Genomic DNA, 26,810 nt, shown 5'->3' with positions numbered 1-26,810 from the left:
AAATGTCAAGCAAAATGTCTGCACGTGCTTTATCCCAGTGAAATCGGAACTGAAACTAAATGCACTTTGTGTTTTTTATTTCTTAAACGCCGTTGTTAAAGCTTTGGCTTTGGGCCCCGTCACTTTAGCAACTTTAGTCATTGTCTCGTCTTTGTTGTTGCTCGCCATGCCGGACGGCGGCGAACTTCAATATTTGTTCGAAGCACCGTCATGAAGTGTGCTGCGTTCAGCGTGCGAATACAACTTTAGTAGGGCGTTCACTCGTGTAATGCTGTCGAAATGCGATATTCCACGTAAAGGACCATTTCGAGTCTTGCTAACTTCTCAGTGCGTGTGCTTCATTGTGCTGTGCTCAGTCTAAAGGATGGGTGCTTTGTGTCCAGTTTGAAAGGATCGGAAGGAGGAGGCCTCGACAGCTCTATTCAATGTGACTACAAGTTGGACTTGCCAAATATGCAGCAGTACTTTTGCTGAACCTGGATAAAGGCGAACAGCTGTCTGCACGACTACGTAGTTGTCTTTAGAGGTAAGCGATGTTTACAATCTGCATTTAAAGTACTTGTGCACATTGCGAAGTAAGAGAAGTTAGAGAGACGACGTATTGTATCGTACTGCTGCAGTATGTGTTTACAGCCTTTAAATAGTGTTGTAGGCGCTTCATTTCAGCTGCCGTAGAGGGGTCACGGCACCTGTGGGTTAAAGTCCCGGTGATTTGTTGCGAGAAGGCGTGGTGCAGAACGGCTGCACCATGATTATAGACCCGGTCGGTTTGTATTAAAAAAAAAAAAAAATGCTACCGTGTGTGGAATGCTTTTTGTGACTAGCTTCAGTAGGAGGCAGATTGGGTCTTTTTTTTTTTTTTTTTTTTTTAATTGAAATGCTTGAAGTTAAGCAGTAATTTGTCCACGTCTGTGTCTCGTTCTACGCATTTCAGCTTGTGCTGGTTCCCGTATTCTTGTATGTGTGTTGATGTACTACGCCCGTGCTAGCTTAAATTTGTACTTTGTGATCAAGATAACAGCAGTATTTTGTGGACATGGGTACTCAGATCACTTTAAAAGCATGCATGTTTTTGGCTGTGTCTTTTTACTGCCGGGTCCATCCAACCTAGGATTGCAATCCTGTTGGTATTACAAAGATAAATTTCTCTCCATCTGCATTTCCATTTTTCATTGCATGAACATTTTTTTTATGCTCATCTTGTGTCTGGTTGCTTACACTGTAGGTTCTGACATGTTGACTGTGCCGGATTTGTTATTGGCAGTGTACTTACTATGGTTTTGGACAGGCATTGACAGATTTTTCGCAGCACGATGGTCATGCTGCCCATACAAAGACAAGTCCCCTTGTCGAAATGTTGGCTTGTCTTGCGAACTCAGGCTCCCCACAACCTTTGCTCAGTGCTCTTTCATGCCGTAGGCATCTTCTTTCTCTTGTTCTACCTTGGTTTTTGTGGATCGCGTAAAATGTTGAGTACATTTTTTTTTTTTTTAATTATTGCTTGAAACAGATTAATATAGTACAGTGGTGATATGGGCAAGGAAGACTGATGCAAACAAAATGCTAGCAATGCTGTTTATAGACTTGAACTGGCTTATAGAGCCACCAGTTCCAAAACAATACAAAGAAAAGAAACAACAAACATGTCATGCAACTGTTACATGATTACTTTGTTGCTCCAGTCCTTCCATCTAATGTTTAACATGTATGTTCATGGGCATTTAAGAACAACCCTTTTCCACTCAAGTGCATGGAGAGCATGGTTACAAACAAATTTGAAACGACCTGAGCTTCTGCCATCAGTCTTGTGTTAGTGTCAGAGCATTTGTGCAGAACAGCTGTTCTTTCAAAGGCAGGTGTGCAGTTCTTGCACTTGCTGCAGTGTTTGCTTACCTCACCCAAATTTCGATCTTTATCTGAGTTTACTTCAGTTATATATATCCTGCTCTCCGAGACCTCACTTCTCAAAGGTGGAGTTCAGGTATGTTGAAAGCAACTCCAAAAAACTTGATCTCCATCTTTGTTCATACAGTGTGAAGATCATATTATCTCTCAACGAAGTAGAATTTGTATTGGTACATGTGTCGCGCCAGTCTTGAGCGATATATATGTCTCTCTGAGACTGCAAGTTTCAGGATCAGTGCACCGAGCGCGATGTAAGTCATGATCTTTAGGTTTATGGATGCCGTCCTTGCAGTTCTGAATGATGTCAGATGGTATTTTGAGACATAAGTGTCCCAAGTTGTAACCATGTTCACTGTCTGCCTTCAAACGTTAAAGGTAACCATGCAGCGCCCAGCTGATGGCCACATTAGGTGTCTGGATTTGTGCTTGCATTTTGGCCCTAAACATGTATGCTGAGCCTGGGAGCTAAGGGGCAACAAGCCGGTTCTTGTGCATGCCTCGGCACATTTGAAACTAGTAAAGAGACCTAGTATGTTCTTGTTTCATGAGCTCTCCTGAAAAATTATGCACACGCCAACAGGAAGCTACATTTCAGAGCCAACTGCACCGTTTTAAAGAAGCCAGGTATACAGCAAATTTTTTAATTGCTGTAGCAGAGAGCTCTCTGCTATTAAGAAGCAACCCAAAGCAATCAACTTCAAAGGAAGGTATTTATGATATTGTGTTTACAGACTGGGCAGAATGAGAGAAAGGAGATGGCTACACGGTTTAAAAAGCATTGAACATTGGTTGAGGAGAAGCCTCAGTTTGCAAGCCGAGCCAACGTTTTGACAAAAGGACTTGTCTTCGTCTGGGTGCAGATGAAGACAAGTCTTCTTGTCGAAATGTTGGCTCGGCTTGTGAACTGAGGCTCCCTCTCAAATCCTGTTCAGGATGCTTTCATAATGTGTGTACATACTATATCACACAAGCTAAAAAAGATTGGAAAGAAAGCATTAAACTATTGTTGTTTTCTCTGTGTCAAAGAAATTGAACCAGTGGTGCAAAAAAGGTAATTCTGAGAGCATTGTAGAGCCCGTCTGCGTGGCCAAACATTGCCTGTGCCAGCTAAACTGCAAAAAAAAAAATTACTTCATTTCCCTGTCATGTAGAAATATCTATTTCAGCCAGAGGAGGGTGTCTAAACACTAGGCTGCAGGAGACTAGAAGGAGCTGAAAGAGGTAGACTTGGGTAAGCTCAGTGAAATTTGCAGCATGTGTAAGAACTGCACACCTGCCCTTGGAAGAACAGCTGTCCTTTACAAGGGCTTTGACACCCCCACACGAGTAAAAGCAAACACTCAGGCCTTTTCAAATTTCTTTGATAAGTGTGTTAGCACACGGTCCATGTACCTAAGAATAGTTGTTTTTGAGCACCTGTGATCATGTTATGTTAGATTGGCAGGAAGGGGCTGTTGATCATCATGGGCATCAGAAGAAGGGTGCAAAAGGGGCATTTGGCCGCCACCCCGCCTTTAAGAAAAAATTCTGGCAGACACCCATGTTATACCTCTGTCGCACGGGCAATCTCAATGTCCACTGAGTGAATGGTAATTGACATTTTCGGTGGTCGTCGAGATGCACCACTGCCACACGGCGAATTTCAATGGGCATTGAGTAGTGAGGGTGTCATTCAACAGATTTAGCCATATGCAACAACATCTAGTAAAGATATGAAGTGAAACAGTATAAAACAAGGCGGATATCACACTAAGTGCTTTTTTTGAATCTTTCAGAGAAGGGTATTCGAATATCTCACAAAACAGCATAACCCACAGGCACTGCAGGCGAGCAACGCTGGAACGACGACGAATTATTTGCATTTGCCGCATTTGTTGTGTGCCAGGATGCTGACAGAGCTCGGTGGTTGTCTTCATTGCACTCGTAGTTGCTATCGTTAAAAGCACATATGGGGCTCTCTTTAGTCTTGGCTGTCGCAAAGCATGGTAAAAGGCGAACATGAGCAAAATGCTGGGGCATGCCGTGCTGCCGTATAAGAAAATTGTCAGTTTGTTTACATCTGAACACTGCACATTATCTAGAGCTATCAATTTGACTCCCAAAAAGCTGGTTGACGGACTGTTTACTGTCAACAATTTAATCCAGAAGACATTTTGCTTTCTTTTTTTTAATTTTCTCTTGATTTTTACTTTACGGTGAATGCGGGGCTGCTCTTAATGTTCCTTGGCATGCCAGGGGTCATTCTTAAACCTCATGAGTCAATACTGATCGCGTTCAAGCATTATTGAAAACTGCCGTGTGGAAGTGGCCGAACCCCATTGAGCTCAATCTCCATTTGTCTCGATGGGCATTGAAACTGCCCCTGTGACAGCGGTATTAGTGAGCGCCCTTGTTTGCATCTGTCTTTCTTGTCCCTGCTACTACTGTGCTGTATTCTTCTGTATCTGCTACTACACTGCTGTATTCTTCTGTATCATGAACCAACATGCTAGGCAGTACATACTATTGATTAAAGCTGTTTAAATAGCTTCACCCCTGTATATTTCAGTTCAGTTCAGTTGTGTCCGACTCTTCGTGACCCTATGGACCATATCACGCCACGCTTTCCGGTCTCTCACTATCTTCCCAACGTCACATAACTTCATCAGCAGCGCCTTGATGATGCCATCTAACCATCGCGTTCGCTGCCTAACCCTTCTCTGGTGACCCTCAACTTTTCCCAACATCAAATCTTTCTCCAGCGACTCCTCTCTTCTCATCAGATGACCAAAGTAGCTGACCTTTAACTTTAGAATTTGACCCTCCAATGAGAAGTCAGGGTTTATGGTCGACAATATGGACTGATTTGATCTTCTGGCAGTCCAAGCAACTTTTTTTCAGGCCAAATGGTGTTCAGAATTTCCACATTATGTGATGATTAGAGCAGTATGTCTACTTCTCCTGACTGTATAAACGTTTCATTTCACAAATGAAGTATCAAATACGTTCATGGGTGCGGTTGCATTGTGTGGTCTTGTTTCAACATAACACATTGAATCTATTGTACATGCGTGTCACATTGTCCCCTTAAACTGTTTAAAGCTGCAATATGAGGCCTTTCATGAGTGGACAAGTGGGATAACTCTTATGTATTGTTCCCTGCTTCAGTTAAGGAAATACTGCTTTTCTTCTCTATGCCATCGTGATACCAAATCAGACTTGCCATGTTTATAGCAAAACATAGTGGTTTCTTTTATATTCAAATCTCAGTCTAAAGTAAAAAGGCCTGTGGCATTCACAATAATTTGAAGCTATTTTTGACAGCATTTCACGAGGCTCAGTGTTGCTTTCTTTTTGAGAAAAGCATTCTTTTTTGGTTGCTTGGTTTGTGGGGTTTAACATCCCAAAGTGACTTAGGCTATGAGAGATGCCGTAGTGGAGGACTTCGGAAATTTCGACCACTTGGGGTTCTTTAGCGTGCACTGACATCGCACAGCACACGGGCACCTTGCTTTTCGCCTCCACCGAAAAGCGGCCGCCAAGGCCGGGATTCGATCCCACATCCTTGGGAACAGTAGTCGAGCGCCGTAACCACTGCACCACCCGCCGGGGTGGCGCAGTGGTTGTAGCATATGTGGGTGCCGAAAGCCTGTGATCACCAGACAAGTTGGCTTTCAATTATGCAGAGCAAAAATAATCGCAGATAAAAGGAAACTTTCCATTTCGTTCTTTTCTGTTCCCTAACTTTTGTGCGGGAAAAGAACTAAGAATTAAGAAGGTGCTATTGTGGTTTTCTGTGAGCAGGTCAGTGAGAGGAAGCTGTTTATCAGCAATTATGAATCAGTTTGCAAACACACAAGATGCATCTGAACTTTCTTCCTTTGGAAACTTAACCGGTGGTTCACCACACATTGTGTTTTTCTAAGCAGAAATAGCTAGCTGACTTTATTATTGGAAAAACTTATACATAGCACATGCTTTTCTCCAAAAACTTGTTATTCCTCTTGTTAGCGTAACCTCCAATGATAATATGGCCTGTAATCGTGCTATTTATAGACTTCAGATGCATGGCAGTAAGGCCTGATACATTTGCAATTTGACTCCTTTGATGATTTTTAAGACTTATAAGTGTGACCAAAACAAGGTTGTGCAAACCAGAAAACAAAGAAGAGCACAGAGTTCAAACTGAGGTTTATCAACTTATGCATGGATAATATGCAAAGGAGAATTGTTTTTGATGCATGCAAAACATTGCAAAAGAAAACCATTTACTGCCACGTGCAGAGATATAAGGGTGAACGAGTTAATGTTCATTATATTTCAAACCAGAAGCAGGCTTGATTACAGCTCCAGTGCCAGATTTTTGAGATGGTAAAATATTCGTGAGACTTCGAACGACATGCATATTCAGTTAGCATTTTCTTGCTACCCTTTTTATTTTCTGTATCACTAGATGCATAATTGCACACCATGCGTCCTTCTTTGATTTATGACATGTGTTTCATGAGACCCCCTCTCTTGGGGACGGAAGTTTTTCAACACATATTTAGCAATTATCTTTTCTGCCAATACACAGAGGCCTACTCAGGAATCATGGAAGTGCCTCTTCCTTTATTATTGCTTATGGTGGCTTCAAAGGGTCTGCGGCTAAATGTTTAGAGGAAAGAGGTTGGGTCAAAGCCATTTTTTTAAATTTTTTTCACTAGTGCAAATTGCTTCCTTTGAGACGACTTCAGCAAATGCTGTTTTAAGTGACAGCTTAAACTGCTCGTTTGATCGAAAAGTCATCAGCGTGGCAGTAGTGGTCGGTGTAGTAGGTCAGAAATAATCTGGGGCTGCGTAAAAAAACCATATCATGGCAATTTGTGGTTCTAGTAAATTAATTAATATTTGTTTTCTAGTTGATGACAAATTAATGAAAGCACTGTAAATAATTGTTGAATTAAGTGAAAAATAAGGAAAGGGGGTTCAGAGGTGTCAAAATTAATAGAATGAAAAGCCTATGTTTGATGGTGCTAATGAATAAAATTTAGTAATTGATGAAAGAAATAACTGAAAAAATGAAAAATGCTTTCAACGTCGTAAAACTTCTCGGAATAGAAAGCAAATGTTTGGTTATGCTAAGAATTGCTGTAGAAAAGTAAAATTTATAAATTTAAAAAAATTAAAAAAAAAAAACATCTCTGTGTGCGAAATGCTATCATATCATTCCCTGAATGGCTAATTTTTAGCATGGGCATGAGCATTTGCGATCTACTGTTCATAATATCTTGTACTGTGCTCTAAGAATGAATGTATAACTAATTGTTCAAAATGTCACTAAATAACAGCTCTTTATAAACATATTCTACTTTGAGGCAAGATATTGAAGTCGTCTTTTTTGATGCAGGGTCTACTTTGAAGCCGTGCCTAGCTGCAGCTACTTTGCACCCTCAACGCCACCGCCACTTATCTGGGTATGGCTGCTTTGCTGCTCCCAGCAGCCATCTACAAAGCATCTGAAGGTGGAGTGCATTCCCTGCATCCAGATTCACCGCTTGGAGCCTGCCCCACCTACACAAGCCAGCGCTCTTCTGGGACTAATGGGGTATGCACCTAAAATAAATGTGGCCATACAATAGACTTCTTTAACATAGATTTGTCACCTACCCTGCTCCAGTTGCGTCAAGATTAGTTATTCAGTTTGTGGTTTTAATGTCTTCTTTCCTTGACCTTTCTGGTTGCTACCACAGATTTTCATGACTCTCATGCGTTTATTGCTTTGGTGCACATGCCATATGTCTCTTGGTTGACCTGTCATGAGACAACCAACTGAAACCGTGAACTTAAAAGACAGCTCACCTGTATCCCTTAAGTCCATCTAAAGACCTTTATTGCAGAATGCCATCCTAGCTTAACTTTTCCTAATAAATATTGCACAAATTTGAAAATATGGTTGGCTGTCAGCCAATCCATTCTTTCTAGAAGGTCGATACTGCTGCAAAGAAGACAAGAACAACTGAACAAACACATGTGGCATATGCAAAGCACAACTTTCAGATTACTGCAGCACATATGTAACAAATATGGCAAAAGATGAACGCCTGCTTGATTCAAATTAGCAGCCTTTTGCGGGATGCAAGAAGCCTGGATGCAATGTATGGAGATAAGATACTCCAAATTAAGCAGCTGCAGCATCATTTAAAAATTCATGAGCTACGTAAAAAAAGCAGGTGACAATAAAGTATGGAATGTCTATCATAGCAGAACTATCAGGAAGAGCAAAAAAAAAAACTCAACATTGGCTTGTAAGCTGGGTAAAAAGTGTCCCAGCAAGGTAGACTGAAAGGTAGCTGACGCTAAAGCTGCATCAAGCAAAACAAACATTAAAAATGTCAATGCAAAAGCATATTTATTTAGTTATTTATTTTGCGTGCCCTCAGTCACTGAACTGATAGAACGGGGAGTGACACCAGTAAGGTCAAATGTGGCTGTCTTAGGTCTTTGCTTAGAAGTAAAGCTGAAGCAGTGCTGAATTTCTCACGTCATTTAGTTATATGATCACAATTTGTTCCTGTTAAAGCTTTTTTTTTCCATGTGCCAGAATTGCAGCCTGTGTATAGAAGGTGCCGTCTTTCATTGTTTTTATTCTTTCACGTTCGTACAGTCGGCTGTCAAATTCACTTTCTCATTTGCCAAATGCATATGCAAGCACAGGTAAGAGCAAGGTTGTACACAATATTAGTGGTGCATTCAGTGTACAGTTCCTGATTTTCTTTTTACATATCTCTCACTTCTTGTGTAAGAGGGTGCGGATTCTGAACAGTTGATTAGATGTGGAAAAAAGACACCATCTGTGGCCAATCTTTATTTTGTGGGAAATGTATACGGATAAGGAACTATTTTTATGCAGTGTCTTACAGATGCATTGTTTGGGCCCTCCTTGTTCGCCCTCCTTGTTCGTTTCTTATACTTTTTGCTGTATAAGCAGACATTATTCTGGTTTTGAAATTGGGATTTATAAACTGTGGAAATATTTTGGTCATCATTGTGGAAAGAAAATTAGCAACTGTTCCACGTTTTATCAGCTTTTAGTGGAAGCTGTAATACAGATAACTTGTTTGTTCACATTCCTTGAATAACAACTTTAAAGGCCAGCTTGAACTGCTCGAGAAAGCAGGTTATGCTCAAACGTCATCTGCAGTATTGCAGCATGTCTTCTCCAAAATGTAAAAGAAACCAACCTGATCCGAGTCTTTCAGTCTGAAGACTATGCAGGAAATAAATTCTTACTCCATGAAATTTCCCGCAATATGAAGATGCACAACAGATATGATGTCAAGGTGGTTTCCTCAGCTACTAAACTGCTGGTAATCTGTCCCATTTTGACCAAGAAACAATAAATATGTGAAAAAAAAATGGTAGGTTAAAATACACCACTAAGGTTGTGCACAGCATCTTTCTGAGCTGCGGTTGTATACACATTGTACAAATGGGGAGGTGCATCAACAGCAGACTGTATGAGCATGACTAGGCAATAAAAATTATGAGATGGAACCTCTGTACAAAGCCTACAATTCTGGCTGGTGCCAAAGCTAAACCTTGGCAAGAAGTGATTGAAGCTTTTCATATAATTAATTCTGGGGATAAATGTGTTTTCTCTAAACAAAAATTAGCCTCCTCAAATGGGCATGTGTGACTGCTGTCATGGCTGTACTATATGGTTTTACGGCGGCTTATGCCTTGCTTTGTATACTGCAGAAAAGGTTGCATGCCAACTCGGGGCACAAACTCCGTCGACCTCGTTCTTGCCTGACAGCCATATTTAATCCAGACAAGATTGAACGCTAAGGCGTCAGAGGCCACTATACAAAGCTATACAATCTTTCCACTCCCATGGCAATGTTGTGACCACAAAATATTTTTGGAGCTGCAGGCACATTCTGTGAGAAATAACACTGACTAGCAGATTTTCCGAGTGAAACTTCTGTTGGTCTCGGTTAACAGCAGTGGTTAGTGTTAATAGTCCTTCAGGAATAAAATGCCACATTTTAGTATATATGTGCCCCTATTATGCATTTACTGTGATGCAATGATGCCTTGATTATCTGCCAGAAATTTGTTACAGAATAAGGCAACTTTTCCATGAAGTGAAAAACCATGCTTTTAATGACAAGATTGTCATATGCCTAAAAAAATAAACTTTTGACTGTAATGCTCTGAAAGAAAATTTTTTCATCAGGACATGCTAGCCAACATATGACATAACTCTAAAAATTCTTGGATCTGCTAATCGCTGGTATGCACTCGTTTGCATTTTATTTTTCACAAATCATTTTAATATTCATTTTCAACAAACCATTTTCATCTGACCTACAAGCTCTTAAATGAATACCGAATTTTTATGTGCTCATGGGCTGAACTAGCTTTGCATGATTACTTACTATCTAGGCCTCGTTTTCTCAGATGTCAGATGGTATTTTGAGACATAAGTGTCCCAAGTTGTAACCATGTTCACTGTCTGCCTTCAAACGTTAAAGGTAACCATGCAGTGCCCAGCTGATGGCCACATTAGGTGTCTGGATTTGGGCTTGCATTTTGGCCCTAAACATGTATGCTGAGCCTGGGAGCTAAGGGGCAACAAGCCGGTTCTTGTGCATGCCTCGGCACATTTGAAACTAGTAAAGGGACCTAGTATGTTCTTGTTTCATGAGCTCTCCTGAAAAATTATGCACACGCCAACAGGAAGCTACATTTCAGAGCCAACTGCACCGTTTTAAAGAATCCAGGTATACAGCAAATTTTTTAATTGCTGTATCAGAGAGCTCTCTGCTATTAAGAAGCAACCCAAAGCAATCAACTTCAAAGGAAGGTATTTATGATATTGTGTTTACAGACTGGGCAGAATGAGAGAAAGGAGATGGCTACACGGTTTAAAAAGCATTGAACTTCGGTTGAGGAGAAGCCTCAGTTTGCAAGCCGAGCCAACGTTTTGACAAAAGGACTTGTCTTCGTCTGGGTGCAGATGAAGACAAGTCTTCTTGTCGAAATGTTGGCTCGGCTTGTGAACTGAAGCTCCCTCTCAAATCCTGTTCAGGATGCTTTCATAATCTGTGTACATACTATATCACACAAGCTAAAAAAGATTGGAAAGAAAGCATTAAACTATTGTTGTTTTCTCTGTGTCAAAGAAATTGAACCAGTGGTGCAAAAAAGGTAATTCTGAGAGCATTGTAGAGCCCGTCTGTGTGGCCAAACATTGCCTGTGCCAGCTAAACTGCAAAAAAAAAAAAAAAAATACTTCATTTCTCTGTCATGTAGAAATATCTATTTCAGCCAGAGGAGGGTGTCTAAACACTAGGCTGCAGGAGACTAGAAGGAGCTGAAAGAGGTAGACTTGGGTAAGCTCAGTGAAATTTGCAGCATGTGTAAGAACTGCACACCTGCCCTTGGAAGAACAGCTGTCCTTTACAAGGGCTTTGACACCCCCACACGAGTAAAAGCAAACACTCAGGCCTTTTCAAATTTCTTTGATAAGTGTGTTAGCACACGGTCCATGTACCTAAGAATAATTGTTTTTGAGCACCTGTGATCATGTTATGTTAGATTGGCAGGAAGGGGCTGTTGATCATCATGGGCATCAGAAGAAGGGTGCAAAAGGGGCATTTGGCCGCCACCCCGCCTTTAAGAAAAAATTCTGGCAGACACCCATGTTATACCTCTGTCGCACGGGCAATCTCAATGTCCACTGAGTGAATGGTAATTGACATTTTCGGTGGTCGTCGAGATGCACCACTGCCACACGGCGAATTTCAATGGGCATTGAGTAGTGAGGGTGTCATTCAAAAGATTTAGCCATATGCAACAACATCTAGTAAAGATGTGAAGTGAAACAGTATAAAACAAGGCGGATATCACACTAAGTGCTTTTTTTGAATCTTTCAGAGAAGGGTATTCGAATACCTCACAAAACAGCATAACCCACAGGCACTGCAGGCGAGCAACGCTGGAACGACGACGAATTATTTGCATTTGCCGCATTTGTTGTGTGCCAGGATGCTGACAGAGCTCGGTGGTTGTCTTCATTGCACTCGTAGTTGCTATCGTTAAAAGCACATATGGGGCTCTCTTTAGTCTTGGCTGTCGCAAAGCATGGTAAAAGGCGAACATGAGCAAAATGCTGGGGCATGCCGTGCTGCCGTATAAGAAAATTGTCAGTTTGTTTACATCTGAACACCGCACATTATCTAGAGCTATCAATTTGACTCCCAAAAAGCTGGTTGACGGACTGTTTACTGTCAACAATTTAATCCAGAAGACATTTTGCTTTCTTTTTTTTTAATTTTCTCTTGATTTTTACTTTACGGTGAATGCGGGGCTGCTCTTAATGTTCCTTGGCATGCCAAGGGTCATTCTTAAACCTCATGAGTCAATACTGATCGCGTTCAAGCATTATTGAAAATTGCCGTGTGGAAGTGGCCGAACCCCATTGAGCTCAATCTCCATTTGTCTCGATGGGCATTGAAACTGCCCCTGTGACAGCGGTATTAGTGAGCGCCCTTGTTTGCATCTGTCTTTCTTGTCCCTGCTACTACTGTGCTGTATTCTTCTGTATCTGCTACTACACTGCTGTATTCTTCTGTATCATGAACCAACATGCTAGGCAGTACATACTATTGATTGAAGCTGTTTAAATAGCTTCACCCCTGTATATTTCAGTTCAGTTCAGTTGTGTCCGACTCTTCGTGACCCTATGGACCATATCACGCCACGCTTTCCGGTCTCTCACTATCTTCCCAACGTCACATAACTTCATCAGCAGCGCCTTGATGATGCCATCTAACCATCGCGTTCGCTGCCTAACCCTTCTCTGGTGACCCTCAACTTTTCCCAACATCAAATCTTTCTCCAGCGACTCCTCTCTTCTCATCAGATGACCAAAGTAGCTGACCTTTAACTTTAGAATTTGACCCTCCAATGAGAAGTCAGGGTTTATGGTCGACAATATGGACTGATTTGATCTTCTGGCAGTCCAAGCAACTTTTTTTCAGGCCAAATGGTGTTCAGAATTTCCACATTATGTGATGATTAGAGCAGTATGTCTACTTCTCCTGACTGTATAAACGTTTCATTTCACAAATGAAGTATCAAATACGTTCATGAGTGCGGTTGCATTGTGTGGTCTTGTTTCAACATAACACATTGAATCTATTGTACATGCGTGTCACATTGTCCCCTTAAACTGTTTAAAACTGCAATATGAGGCCTTTCATGAGTGGACAAGTGGGATAACTCTTATGTATTGTTCCCTGCTTCAGTTAAGGAAATACTGCTTTTCTTCTCTATGCCATCGTAATACCAAATCAGACTTGCCATGTTTATAGCAAAACATAGTGGTTTCTTTTATATTCAAATCTCAGTCTAAAGTAAAAAGGCCTGTGGCATTCACAATAATTTGAAGCAATTTTTGACAGCATTTCACGAGGCTCAGTGTTGCTTTCTTTTTGAGAAAAGCGTTCTTTTTTGGTTGCTTGGTTTGTGGGGTTTAATATCCCAAAGTGACTTAGGCTATGAGAGATGCCGTAGTGGAGGACTTCGGAAATTTCGACCACTTGGGGTTCTTTAGCGTGCACTGACATCGCACAGCACACGGGCACCTTGCTTTTCGCCTCCACCGAAAAGCGGCCGCCAAGGCCGGGATTCGATCCCGCATCCTTGGGAACAGTAGTCGAGCGCCGTAACGACTGCACCACCTGCCGGGGTGGCGCAGTGGTTGTAGCATATGTGGGTGCCGAAAGCCTGTGATCAATAGTATACCAGACAAGTTGGCTTTCAATTATGCAGAGCAAAAATAATCGCAGATAAAAGGAAACTTTCCATTTCGTTCTTTTCTGTTCCCTAACTTTAGTGCGGGAAAAGAACTAAGAATTAAGAAGGTGCTATTGTGGTTTTCTGTGAGCAGGTCAGTGAGAGGAAGCTGTTTATCAGCAATTATGAATCAGTTTGCAAACACACAAGATGCATCTGAACTTTCTTCCTTTGGAAACTTAACCGGTGGTTCACCACACATTGTGCTTTTCTAAGCAGAAATAGCTAGCTGACTTTATTATTGGAAAAACTTATACATAGCACATGCTTTTCTCCAAAAACTTATTCCTCTTGTTAGCGTAACCTCCAATGATAATATGGCCTGTAATCGTGCTATTTATAGACTTCAGATGCATGGCAGTAAGGCCTGATACATTTGCAATTTGACTCCTTTGATGATTTTTAAGACTTATAAGTGTGACCAAAACAAGGTTGCGCAAACCAGAAAACAAAGAAGAGCACAGAGTTCAAACTGAGGTTTATCAACTTATGCATGGATAATATGCAAAGGAGAATTGTTTTTGATGCATGCAAAACATTGCAAAAGAAAACCATTTACTGCCACGTGCAGAGATATAAGGGTGAACGAGTTAATGTTCATTATATTTCAAACCAGAAGCAGGCTTGATTACAGCTCCAGTGCCAGATTTTTGAGATGGTAAAATATTCGTGAGACTTCGAACGACATGCATATTCAGTTAGCATTTTCTTGCTACCCTTTTTATTTTCTGTATCACTAGATGCATAATTGCACACCATGCGTCCTTCTTTGATTTATGACATGTGTTTCATGAGACCCCCTCTCTTGGGGACGGAAGTTTTTCAACACATATTTAGCAATTATCTTTTCTGCCAATACACAGAGGCCTACTCAGGAATCATGGAAGTGCCTCTTCCTTTATTATTGCTTATGGTGGCTTCAAAGGGTCTGCGGCTAAATGTTTAGAGGAAAGAGGTTGGGTCAAAGCCATTTTTTTAAATTTTTTTCACTAGTGCAAATTGCTTCCTTTGAGACGACTTCAGCAAATGCTGTTTTAAGTGACAGCTTAAACTGCTCGTTTGATCGAAAAGTCATCAGCGTGGCAGTAGTGGTCGGTGTAGTAGGTCAGAAATAATCTGGGGCTGCGTAAAAAAACCATATCATGGCAATTTGTGGTTCTAGTAAATTAATTATTTGTTTTCTAGTTGATGACAAATTAATGAAAGCACTGTAAATAATTGTTGAATTAAGTGAAAAATAAGGAAAGGGGGTTCAGAGGTGTCAAAATTAATAGAATGAAAAGCCTATGTTTGATGGTGCTAATGAATAAAATTTAGTAATTGATGAAAGAAATAACTGAAAAAATGAAAAATGCTTTCAAAGTCGTAAAACTTCTCGGAATAGAAAGCAAATGTTTGGTTATGCTAAGAATTGCTGTAGAAAAGTAAAATTTATAAATTTAAAAAAATTTAAAAAAAAAAAACATCTCTGTGTGCGAAATGCTATCATATCATTCCCTGAATGGCTAATTTTTAGCATGGGCATGAGCATTTGCGATCTACTGTTCATAATATCTTGTACTGTGCTCTAAGAATGAATGTATAACTAATTGTTCAAAATGTCACTAAACAACAGCTCTTTATAAACATATTCTACTTTGAGGCAAGATATTGAAGTCGTCTTTTTTGATGCAGGGTCTGCTTTGAAGCCGTGCCTAGCTGCAGCTACTTTGCACCCTCAACGCCACCGCCACTTATCTGGGTATGGCTGCTTTGCTGCTCCCAGCAGCCATCTACAAAGCATCTGAAGGTGGAGTGCATTCCCTGCATCCAGATTCACCGCGTGGAGCCTGCCCCACCTACACAAGCCAGCGCTCTTCTGGGACTAATGGGGTATGCACCTAAAATAAATGTGGCCATACAATAGACTTCTTTAACATAGATTTGTCACCTACCCTGCTCCAGTTGCGTCAAGATTAGTTATTCAGTTTGTGGTTTTAATGTCTTCTTTCCTTGACCTTTCTGGTTGCTACCACAGATTTTCATGACTCTCATGCGTTTATTGCTTTGGTGCACATGCCATATGTCGCTTGGTTGACCTGTCATGAGACAACCAACTGAAACCATGAACTTAAATGACAGCTCACCTGTATCCCTTAAGTCCATCTAAAGACCTTTATTGCAGAATGCCATCCTAGCTTAACTTTTTCGAATAAATCTTGCACAAATTTGAAAATATGGTTGGCTGTCAGCCAATCCATTCTTTCTAGAAGGTCGATACAGCTGCAAAGAAGGCAAGAACAACTGAACAAACACATGTGGCATATGCAAAGCACAACTTTCAGATTACTGCAGCACATACTTAACAAATATGGCAAAAGATGAACGCCTGCTTGATTCAAATTAGCAGCCTTTTACGGGATGCAAGAAGCCTGGATGCAATGTATGGAGATAAGATACTCCAAATTAAGCAGCTGCAGCATCATTTAAAAATTCATGAGCTACGTAAAAAAAGCAGGTGACAGTAAAGTATGGAATGTCTATCATAGCAGAATTATCAGGAAGAGCAAAAAAAAAAAAAAAAACTCAGCATTGGCTTGTGAGCTGGGTAAAAAGTGTCCCAGCAAGGTAGACTGAAAGGTAACTGACGCTAAAGCTGCATCAAGCAAAACAAACATTAAAAGTGTCAGTGCAAAAGCATATTTATTTAGTTATTTATTTTGCGCGCCCTCAGTCACTGAACTGATAAAACGGGGAGTGACACCAGTAAGGTCAAATGTGGCTGTCTTAGGTCTTTGCTTAGAAGTAAAGCTGAAGCAGTGCTGAATTTCTCATGTCATTTAGTTATATGATCACAATTTGTTCCTGTTAAAGCTTTTTTTTTTCCATGTGCCAGAATTGCAGCCTGTGTATAGAAGGTGCCGTCTTTAATTGTTTTTATTCTTTCACGTTCGTACAGTCGGCTGTCAAATTCACTTTCTCATTTGCCAAATGCATATGCAAGCACAGGTAAGAGCAAGGTTGTACACAATATTAGTGGTGCATTCAGTGTACAGTTCCTGATTTTCTTTTTACATATCTCTCACTTCTTGTGTAAGAGAGTGCGGATTCTAAACAGTTGATTAGAGGGGGAAAAAAGACACCATTTGTGGCCAATCTTTATTTTGTGGGAAATGTAATACGGATAAGGAACTATTTTCATGCAGTGTCTTACAGATGCATTGTTTGGGCCCTCCTTGTTGGTTTCTTATACTTTTGGCTGTATACACACTGACATTGCAGAAGATGTATTTTCTGGAAAGACCAGGATAAACTTCCTTTTAGCAGACATTATTCTTGTTTTGAAATTGTGATTTATAAACTGTGGAAAGATTTTGGTCATCATTGTGGAAAGAAAATTAGCAACTTTTCCACGTTTTATCAGCTTTTAGTGGAAGCTGTAATACAGATGACTTGTTTGTTCACATTCCTTGAATAACAACTTTGAAGGCCAGCTTGAACTGCTCGAGAAAGCAGTTATGCTCAAACGTCATCTGCAGTGTTGCAGCATGCTTTCTCCAAAATGTAAAAGAAACCAACCAGGTCTTAGGTCTTTGCTTAGAAGTAAAGCTGAAGCAGTGCTGAATTTCTCATGTCATTTAGTTATATGATCACAATTTGTTCCTGTTAAAGCTTTTTTTTTTCCATGTGCCAGAATTGCAGCCTGTGTATAGAAGGTGCCGTCTTTAATTGTTTTTATTCTTTCACGTTCGTACAGTCGGCTGTCAAATTCACTTTCTCATTTGCCAAATGCATATGCAAGCACAGGTAAGAGCAAGGTTGTACACAATATTAGTGGTGCATTCAGTGTACAGTTCCTGATTTTCTTTTTACATATCTCTCACTTCTTGTGTAAGAGAGTGCGGATTCTAAACAGTTGATTAGAGGGGGAAAAAAGACACCATTTGTGGCCAATCTTTATTTTGTGGGAAATGTAATACGGATAAGGAACTATTTTCATGCAGTGTCTTACAGATGCATTGTTTGGGCCCTCCTTGTTGGTTTCTTATACTTTTGGCTGTATACACACTGACATTGCAGAAGATGTATTTTCTGGAAAGACCAGGATAAACTTCCTTTTAGCAGACATTATTCTTGTTTTGAAATTGTGATTTATAAACTGTGGAAAGATTTTGGTCATCATTGTGGAAAGAAAATTAGCAACTTTTCCACGTTTTATCAGCTTTTAGTGGAAGCTGTAATACAGATGACTTGTTTGTTCACATTCCTTGAATAACAACTTTGAAGGCCAGCTTGAACTGCTCGAGAAAGCAGTTATGCTCAAACGTCATCTGCAGTGTTGCAGCATGCTTTCTCCAAAATGTAAAAGAAACCAACCAGATCTGAGTCTTTCAGTCTGAAGACAATGCGGGAAATAAATTCTTACTCCATGAAATTTCCCGCAATATGAAGATGCACAACGGATATGATGTCAAGGTGGTTTCCTCAGCTACTAAACTGCTGCTAATCTGTCCCATTTTGACCAAGAAACAATATATATGTGAAAAAAAAAATTGGTAGGTTAAAATACACCACTAAGGTTGTGCACAGCATCTTTCTGAGCTGCGGTTGTATACACATTGTACAAATGGGGAGGTGCATCAACAGCAGACTGTATGAGCATGACTAGGCAATAAAAAATATGAGATGGAACCTCTGTACAAAGCCTACAATTCTGGCTGGTGCCAAAGCTAAACCTTGGCAACAAATGATTGAAGCTTTTGATATAATTAATTTTGGGAATAAATGTGTTTTCTCTAAACAAAAATTAGCCTCCTCAGATGGGCATGTGTGACTGCTGTCATGGCTGTACTATATGTTTTTACGGCGGCTTATGCCTTGCTTTGTATCTGCAGAAAAGGTTGCATGCCAACTTGGGGCACAAACTCTGTCGACCTCGTTCTTGCCTGACAGCCATACTTAATCCAGACAAGATTGAACGCTAAGGCTTCAGAGGCCACTATACAAAGCTATACAATCTTTCCACTCCCATGGCAATTTTGTGACCACAAAGTATTTTGTGAGAAATAACACTGACTAGCAGATTTTCCGAGTGAAACTTCTTTTGTTCTCGGTTAACAGCAGTAGTTAGTGTTAATAGTCCTTCAGGAATAAAAGGCCACATTTTTGTATATATGTGCCCCTATTATGCATTTATTGTGATGCAATGATGCCTTGATTATCTGCCAGAAATTTGTTACAGAATAAGGCAACTTTTCCATGAAATGAAAAACCATGCTTTTAATGACAAAATTCTCATCTGCCTAAAAAAATAAACTTTTGACTGTAATGCTCTGAAAGAAAATTTTTTCATCAGGACATGCTAGCCAACATATGACGTAACTCTAAAAATTCTTGGATTTGCTAATCACTGGTATGCACTCGTTTGCATTTTATTTTTCACTAATCATTTTAATTTCTAATTTTCATCTGACCGACAAGCTCTTAAATGAATACCTAATTTTTATGTGCTCATGGGCTGAACTAGCTTTGCATGATTACTTGTTACCTAGGCCTCGTTTTCTCAGATGCTGGTGATTATTACTTCTCATGGTATCTGCAAACTTATGAACTTAATGCGAGCTCATACATTATGTACTGTTATTTAAACCTGAGCTGTTTAAAACGGCTAAAATATGTTAGCCAATTTTAATTTTCAGCCAATCTTGATTTTTTTTCTGCAACTCCTTGAAGCTATGCAAAGTGATGCCATTAATGCCTAGAGTTGTTCGGATCTGTTATATTTTTTTAGCATGCATTGTGCATGGACGATTTCAGGATATAATCTACCTGCATGATTCTTCCCATATCATAATTCTAAATTATTTCTTTTCTTTTTCTGCTAGCAGTTTCTATCCTGCTTGTGCAAAAAAAAAAAAACTGAAATGAATTTACAAGTTTTTCACCTGAGTTTTTTATTGCAGATTGATATTATTTACATTGATTTTGCAAAACCTGTTAGCCATGTTCTTGATTCACTTTAGCTAAGCTGTGATGCATGTGCTTTGGTCAGGCATTATCATGGATTCATTGTCATTGTCTGCCAATAGTACACTCCTGGTGTAAAGAATGGCATACTCCCTACTATAGTTATTGGTGCAATATTCATGTATGCCTTCAAGCCATGTTGAAATAGAGGGTATAAACTAGTGTTACAGATAAGTGAATGGTCCAGGTAGAACGAGAGGAAGAAGATTGTTTACACTGTATGAAGGAGCACTGAACAAGGGTAAATAGGGTACACCCCAGTTCGCAGGTCGAGCCAACATCTCGACAAGTGGACTTGTCTTCGTCTGGAAAAAGCGATCATCACTAGCAGGGGTTTAAATACACTTTTGCTTCCGAAGAAGAAAAACTGGGGAGGAGGAAAGTAGGTGAGAAGAAAGTAAGTCAAGGAGTGCGGAGGGAGGAGCATGCCTGAGAAGAAAGTAGGTCATGGAGTAAAAAAAAAAATATTTCTTCAGTATGCATCCTCAGCCTAGAACCAGGGATCCTGTGGCCTACAAAATAAATAAAAGTGGCAGTAGCAGGAAAAACTACAATTTCAGGTAGATGATTAGTTACCACTTAAGCAAAAGGGGTGGGGGGGGGGGGGGGGAGAGAAGGACAAAGAAACAGAATTATAACTGCACAGTGAACCATAACTGACATGCAAAAAAAAAAGTTTGTGGGCAAACTCAAGTAACAAGCGATAAGGAGGAAATGGGTTTGGAGGAACATCTGCTGCTTATGCTACTGCGGAGGGGAACAGAGTATATATGAAGAAACTGTACAATTAACGCTATGTGGGATTGTTTTCCGAAATAGTTACGATGCAGAGAGAATATACTTAAGGGATTCTAACATTCCTTCACAGATATATTTTTCTGCTGGTTCCAATGTTCTAAATTTATGAAATAGATATGCGTCTCTATATTTTCTGTCCCTTGCAGATTTAAAGCCTGTCTGGAGAATAATAATTTAATTTCTTCGAACTTATAGTCTTTCTGATTGAAATGCTGGGAAACTGCTTTCGGGAGGTTTTTGCCTGTGTCTGCCCGATGGCCATTAAGCCTTATGTTCTGTGTCTCCGATGTACTGTTTATGACAGAAGGAGCATACTAGAAGGCAGACAATGTTTGAAGATGTGCACTTAAAGCCTGATTTTATGAGGAGACTGCATAATGGCGTCGATCCCGTTTCTTCACGCTTGAAACAATTCCGTTGCATACCTGCTGCTGTGCACCGATCGGCCGCCGGTTGCTTTTGTCTTCGGGGTGCTCTGGATTATTCGGACATACGCTGCGACTTACAGATAATGTGAAACTATTTGTGAGTCTGCAGTCATGGAAGTTTGTCATTTGCTTTTTTATGGCCTAGTTTGTTTGGGCAGTAGCACGCATTTTTTGTGCGCCAGCGTGAACATGCTGGTTTATGATCAGGACGTTTTATTTCCTTCCTCGCAACTACAGCAGATGGAGTGGCTGGGCCCATAGAAAGGGTAGTGCTTCTGTCGAAAAACTGTCGGAAGGTAGGTGGCATTCATCCATGCAGACCATACGTAGTGCTGCAGTGCAAGAGGTCAGCTTCTTTGTAGTTTCGGCGAAGTGCTAAAGAAGGGGAGTTGCTGGCCAGCTGAAAGATAGTATAAATGTAAACTGGCCCAGTGCTAAATGAGCCTGGGAGTGAAACGAGCCTACTGGTCAGCATGAAATGGCAACAAGATATGGGCGTGCACGAATTTATTGTGCTTATTTGCTCACCCATTCCACTGTCAAGTACTCAGTTATATTGGTGGATGCAGTAATGAGAGTGACTTCATTACTCTGCGGCTACCATAGGTCCTTGCCTATGAGAATATGTCTTTTTACTACCAAAATAACTGCATTGGTAGAACTCGCTGAGCTTGTTTATATAGATGCATGTCACCACCACAGAGTTCCGTAATATATTTTTTTCCTGCTCCAATAGCGTCATCATTCTAATTTGAGAAAACTGGGAAAACTAGTAAAAACAATGCCTTCATACATAGTAGGCAGTGCTTGGCTTCAAGCTGCTGTCAAGGCCATTGACAGCCTATTGGAAAACAAAGAAATTATTAACCTGGGCTGGCACTTTTTGTCGGGGAGAGTGAGGCACCATTGCATGTACACCCTCCCACTTTTTTAACCTGAATGCACGAGCGTCGACCATCGAGTCGATAAGTGCCGTATGATGGAGCACAGCGGCGAAATGAGCGAGAATACGCACGTGCGCACAATGAGCACTCCGGTGTAGCTGTCCTCTGCCAGGCTGTTCTGGGAACGGAAACTCGCCCCTGCTTCTTTTGAGCACCGTTATCGTCATCATCACGCGATGGCATGCGCGGATCGAGGGCAAGGACAACACGGATGCCCCGCCGGGGTGGCGCAGTGGTTACGGCGCTCGACCACTGTTCCCAAGGATGCGGGATCGAATCCCGGCCTCGGCGGCCGCTTTTCGATGGAGGCGAAAAGCAAGGCGCCCGTGTGCTTTGCGATGTCGGTGCACGTTAAAGAACCCCAGGTGGTCGAAATTTCCGGAGTCCTCCACTACGGCGTCTCTTATAGCCTCAGTTGCTTTGGGACGTTAAACCCCACAAACCAACCAAACCAACCAACCGACAACACGGATGTCTTGTGTGCGGTGTGCGGGCGGGAGAGAGAGACGATCGAACACATTGTGTTGACTTGCCAAGTGTTCATACCATGTAAGCCTAGCGGGTCAACTTTGCTGCAGGTGCTGGGGTTCACGTCTGGACAGCCGCAAGGAGACGCTGCAGTGGACAGTGATGCGACACAGCGGGATGAGAAGGCTGTGGCTGTGGAGACAACCAAACGACGCCTTGAGAACTGGATAAGAGGCATACTAGGTAAATAGTGTTGGTGGCGTTGCGCCAGGGCGAGACAGACTCCGTCACAGTAAGGAATTGACTTGGCTACGACCTTTCTGGTCCACCTGGTAAAAAAGGGAAGCCTCAGTACCATTCCAATCCGATTTCTGAACGCTTCCATCAATTTAAAAATAAGCGGTCAGGTGGCAGCGCTGGATGGAATGCGATATACGCCCACTGATTATACTAAATGCGTATGAGCATTTTGTTTCGTTTTGCTTATCAATTCACATCTTCTTTTCGTACAGGAAAGCAAGCGGTTCCACGTGGCCTTTTCTAATCTTTTCCCAGCGGCGTGCAGAAAACAGAAGGAAATGCGATAACGCACAATAAAGCAGGTGGAGTTGGATCCGGCTCCCGTAACAGCCTGGTAGAGGATAACTGCACCGGAGTGCTCATTGCACGCAGGTGCATATTCTCGCTCATTTTACCGCTGTGTTCAGTTGTACAGCGCTTATCGACTCTGCGGTTGACGCTCGTGCGTTGAGGTTAAAAACATAGGAGGGTGTACCTCGTAATCCTGTCAAAGTTGGCACTTGTTGCTATAAACACTCTCCATTGCTGTCCCATGCAAGTAGCAGCATATTCGGCACTTACGGCACCAGTGATTTAACTTAGATTCGGCCGCTTTTCGATGGAGGCGAAAAGCAAGGTGCCCGTGAGTTAAACTGATAGGGCAAAGGCTTGGGGAATAGATGGGCTTCCCTGTACAGCAGGTGTTTCTTGCTGTTTCTCCTTCTGCCTTCGCTCGTACAGAGTGGTGTTGATGACCACCGCTGCGTCCGTGGCACAGCGACACATTGCGGTGTGGAGATGAGGACTTCCCTTCTCGGACTGTACACGTTTATTTACACTTGTTTACTATTTACAATAACGTCGTCAGATGCAACACCAAAACATGGAGGGCTAACTGCAACCGGGTGCACGATCGGAGGTCAGAGGCTAGCAGAATCAGGCCTTGGCCTTCTGCTACACTTTAGGCCGTAGTCCCTTGGGCCCTCCGTCAGCCTAGCCTCCCTCCTCGAACAACCCGTCTGCCCTCGACTCTTGTTTGAGCCCCACTGTGCTCCGAGCCCAACTCTCTTCCAAGCCCAACTGTCTCAACGCTCCTTCCTTAGCGCTCAAAATTCGAGTATGGTCCGTTGACCAATCAACGACTAATCACTCTGTGGCCAATAACATGCAGTGCTTCGAAATGGACTGGCCAATCATCATTGTGCCACACGTACCCCTCTCCTACGCATGTCAAATAAAACACACACAACGAACGCACTCAGCAGTGAGTGGTTGCGCATGCAAGCAAATACATCTGCGATTTACTCCCTCTTCAAAATCCTACCATGCAAGTGGCGCCAAGCAAAGACAAACGGGGTCGACGGTTACACTTCCGACAATACACACACAAAAACACACACGCAAACCTCAGGCCCAAACATTTCGATCCCTGCTCTTGGTCGGTTGCGCGCGGGCGGCGGATTCAAAGGGACGTACAGGCGTCTTCCCAGGAAGACGTGTCAACAGCGCGTTCTCCCCAGGCCCGTGTTACGCCGCGTTTCGGGATTTATGGCCTCCGCGCCCTCTCCACTCGAACCGGGAGACACAGCAGTTAGCACTGAACCCACAACCACACGCTTACGCTGCGCCTTCTACTTGCACTGCTCTTCCTCCCTCACGGCACGGAACGGACAGGGCCGGCAGCGTCGCCCACTGCCGTGTGTTCTGGGCTCACTTCCGAGAAGCGGTCGCCTGTGCGACCTTCATAAATCAGCCCGCTTCAAGCTGCCCCTTGACCTTGGTCGTCCATTCGGAATCTCGCTTCTGTGCGAAGCCCACAAACTTAACTCCGTGGGCTGTGCGATGTCAGTGTACGTTAAAGAACCCCAGGTGGTCGAAATTTCCAGAGTCCTCCACTACGGCATCTCTCATAGCCTGAGTCGTTTTAAGACGTTAAACCCCACAAACCAACCAAACTCTTTGTTTGTTGTTCTTTCAGTGTTTTGTAAGTGTGCTAAATATTTGTATTTGTGCTAGCATTGACTGCCTGTCTCCTCCACGTCCTACTGTATCTCACTACTGCCTTTTTCCTTCTCCAGCAGGCACTCTCACTTGCTTTGCTCGAACCAAATTCTACTGTGAGTGAGTTTGCTGAATTTATGCAAACTAAATGTAATTGCAGTATTACTCTGACAGCATTCTCATTTATTTACATTTGCAGAGGCAAGAAATACTTGGGGCCGACGTACGAGTTCCCTTCAACAGTTCGATTCCTCTGCCACCTCGGTAGTGCAGTGAGCTGTGACTGGGTTGACCAAATGGATACTCTCACTCCTTCTACTGGTTTAGAGCGTGCTCCCAGTTGAGTTTAAAATGCCTTGCTAGCAGTGTATTTAATCTTGTGGTGAAATCTTGTCACCCTTGCATTTCCTGACATGTTATTATTTGGAAAGCATTTTGAGTGATTTTGGACGCATGATTTGCAGTGGGGGAAGGCGGGAAGCAAAAATGTGTGACTGCAATTTTTTGCCTCTAGTTTTTAGCCTTGAAAATTAAAGTAACAGATTGATACCTGAACAGACCTGAAATGGATTGAAGAGTTTGTCATGTAGAAGAAAACTTAACCCCTTGCCAAGGTAACACAGCTGTGGTTCACTGAAAACAAGTTCTCTGTGTGTGATGGTGTCCAAAACATGGCATTCTCTTGGATAACTTGGCATGGAATCAGCCATTTCTTGCACTCTCTCGACAGCATCTATTGTATATGTGCTAGGTGACATGCCTTCGGATCTGTTGTATGTCTGCAGCAGTTGCCTTGATGTATCAAGATGGGGGTGATAGTTGCGAGTTTGAAATTCCTATTCTCCTGACTACACCAATAAAATGCAGTGAAGCCAAATTACCAGGAACCAATGTGGTATGTGGTCCATTGTGAAGGCATGCCATTCTCTTAACTTTGCCTAATTGCTAGAAACCTTATTTTTTAGCTCGGGTCTTTTGCTCATAGCACAACTCGTTTCGTGCATTTCTGAGCTTTTTGTGGTTTATGGGTGGCACATTTTGCAGAGGGTGACAAGGTTTGAGCTGGTGTGCCACGAAGGTTAAATATCTGTTTACTGAGCTCTTCTCAGGAAGCTACGTGCAAATCCTGCCTAATGTGGCTGTGAGGGCCTCATACTTGATTGATGTTCTGAAAAAGCCACAACTGGAGCTTTACTTGTGGCAGCTGGCCTACATTGTACAGGTCTGCCACTTGGAGAAGCACGAGCACTGCTATGAAGCAGATTCATAGCTTTATTCCTGGTGGAAGCAAACCGCTGTAGATATTGCCTTCATTTCAAAGCAGCTTCAGCCGGTGAAGTTTCATAGTGCCCGTGTTGGACAAACAAGAGGCCTATGAATTTGACCATTTCACTTCTTCCAAACATCTGTCAAAACAAGCAACCTGTTTGTTTCTCAAAAATCCCTGTACAATCATATTTATTTGTATTTTTACAAATACTAGCTTGTTTCATTTCTATCGAGAAGAAAGAAGGAGTACAAAACAGTTCAGAAGTCTGTTTCATAAGCTGGACAGTCTTCACTCAAGCATACACTAGGTTGCTCTCTACGTGAAAACTCTACGTGCTTCACGCCAATGGCAGCAGATCGTTGGTAACGATTGTGGAAACCCTCCCAAATAGAGATAAAACTGAGAACATGCAGCGATCATGTGTACCGGTGCGGAGAAACGTAAACTGAGCACCCTATTTCATTCTAAAAATTTTCACGTGTTCTTTAATTGAAACAGGCAGTCGTGCAAATCAGTAGAAGAAGCCAATGCGGTTTCACTTGGATAAATATTTTTTTCTTATCTCTAATACAAAAGGCGTGATAGTAATTGGAACGAAAAACCGTGATCCGTTTACTTATGTCCGCACCTGTACATACTCAAAAGCAAGTGAGAACTGAAACTGTGTGTACCTTTGGCCACTAGTTGGCATTCCAGGTGGTTGTACTACCTGAATCGCTAGAAGCTGAAATCAGAGCTCATTCTGACTGGCTCTTCTGGCTTCTTTGCTGCTATTGTGATAAAAAAAAAAAAAAGAATCTGCAGCTGAAGTTACTGAATCACACAAATTCAGTGTTTTTTGTTGTGCGGCCTGACATCAACATTTCTCCATCTAAGCTGCCACCA

General features: G+C 41.9%; 1 protein-coding gene across 2 annotated transcripts; it reads left to right on the top strand.

Annotated features, from left to right (window-relative positions):
- LOC146206357 (uncharacterized) lies at positions 1 to 26,426 on the top strand. Of its 2 annotated transcripts, none has more exons than XM_084591026.1 (5): positions 1 to 526; positions 7,274 to 7,471; positions 15,406 to 15,603; positions 22,486 to 22,618; positions 22,888 to 22,993. In XM_084591026.1, the coding sequence occupies exons 2-4, from the start codon at positions 7,467 to 7,469 to the stop codon at positions 22,604 to 22,606; spliced, it is 324 nt and encodes a 107-aa protein (XP_084447152.1). In that variant the 5' UTR covers positions 1 to 526; positions 7,274 to 7,466; the 3' UTR covers positions 22,607 to 22,618; positions 22,888 to 22,993. The 2 variants fall into 2 exon arrangements, with proteins under 2 accessions (XP_084447152.1, XP_084447151.1); XM_084591025.1 differs by lacking the exon at positions 22,888 to 22,993 and adding an exon at positions 24,855 to 26,426 and having other exon boundaries at positions 4 to 526.
- The last annotated feature ends 384 nt before the right edge of the window (positions 26,427 to 26,810 follow it).

This window comes from Amblyomma maculatum, chromosome 1 (assembly GCF_055883805.1).
Source record: "Amblyomma maculatum isolate TAMU_Amacu chromosome 1, ASM5588380v1, whole genome shotgun sequence".
NCBI classification, from domain to species: Eukaryota; Metazoa; Arthropoda; class Arachnida; order Ixodida; family Ixodidae; genus Amblyomma; species Amblyomma maculatum.
The sequence above is the reverse complement of the archived record's forward strand: the minus strand, read 5'-3'. Positions and strand labels throughout refer to the sequence as shown.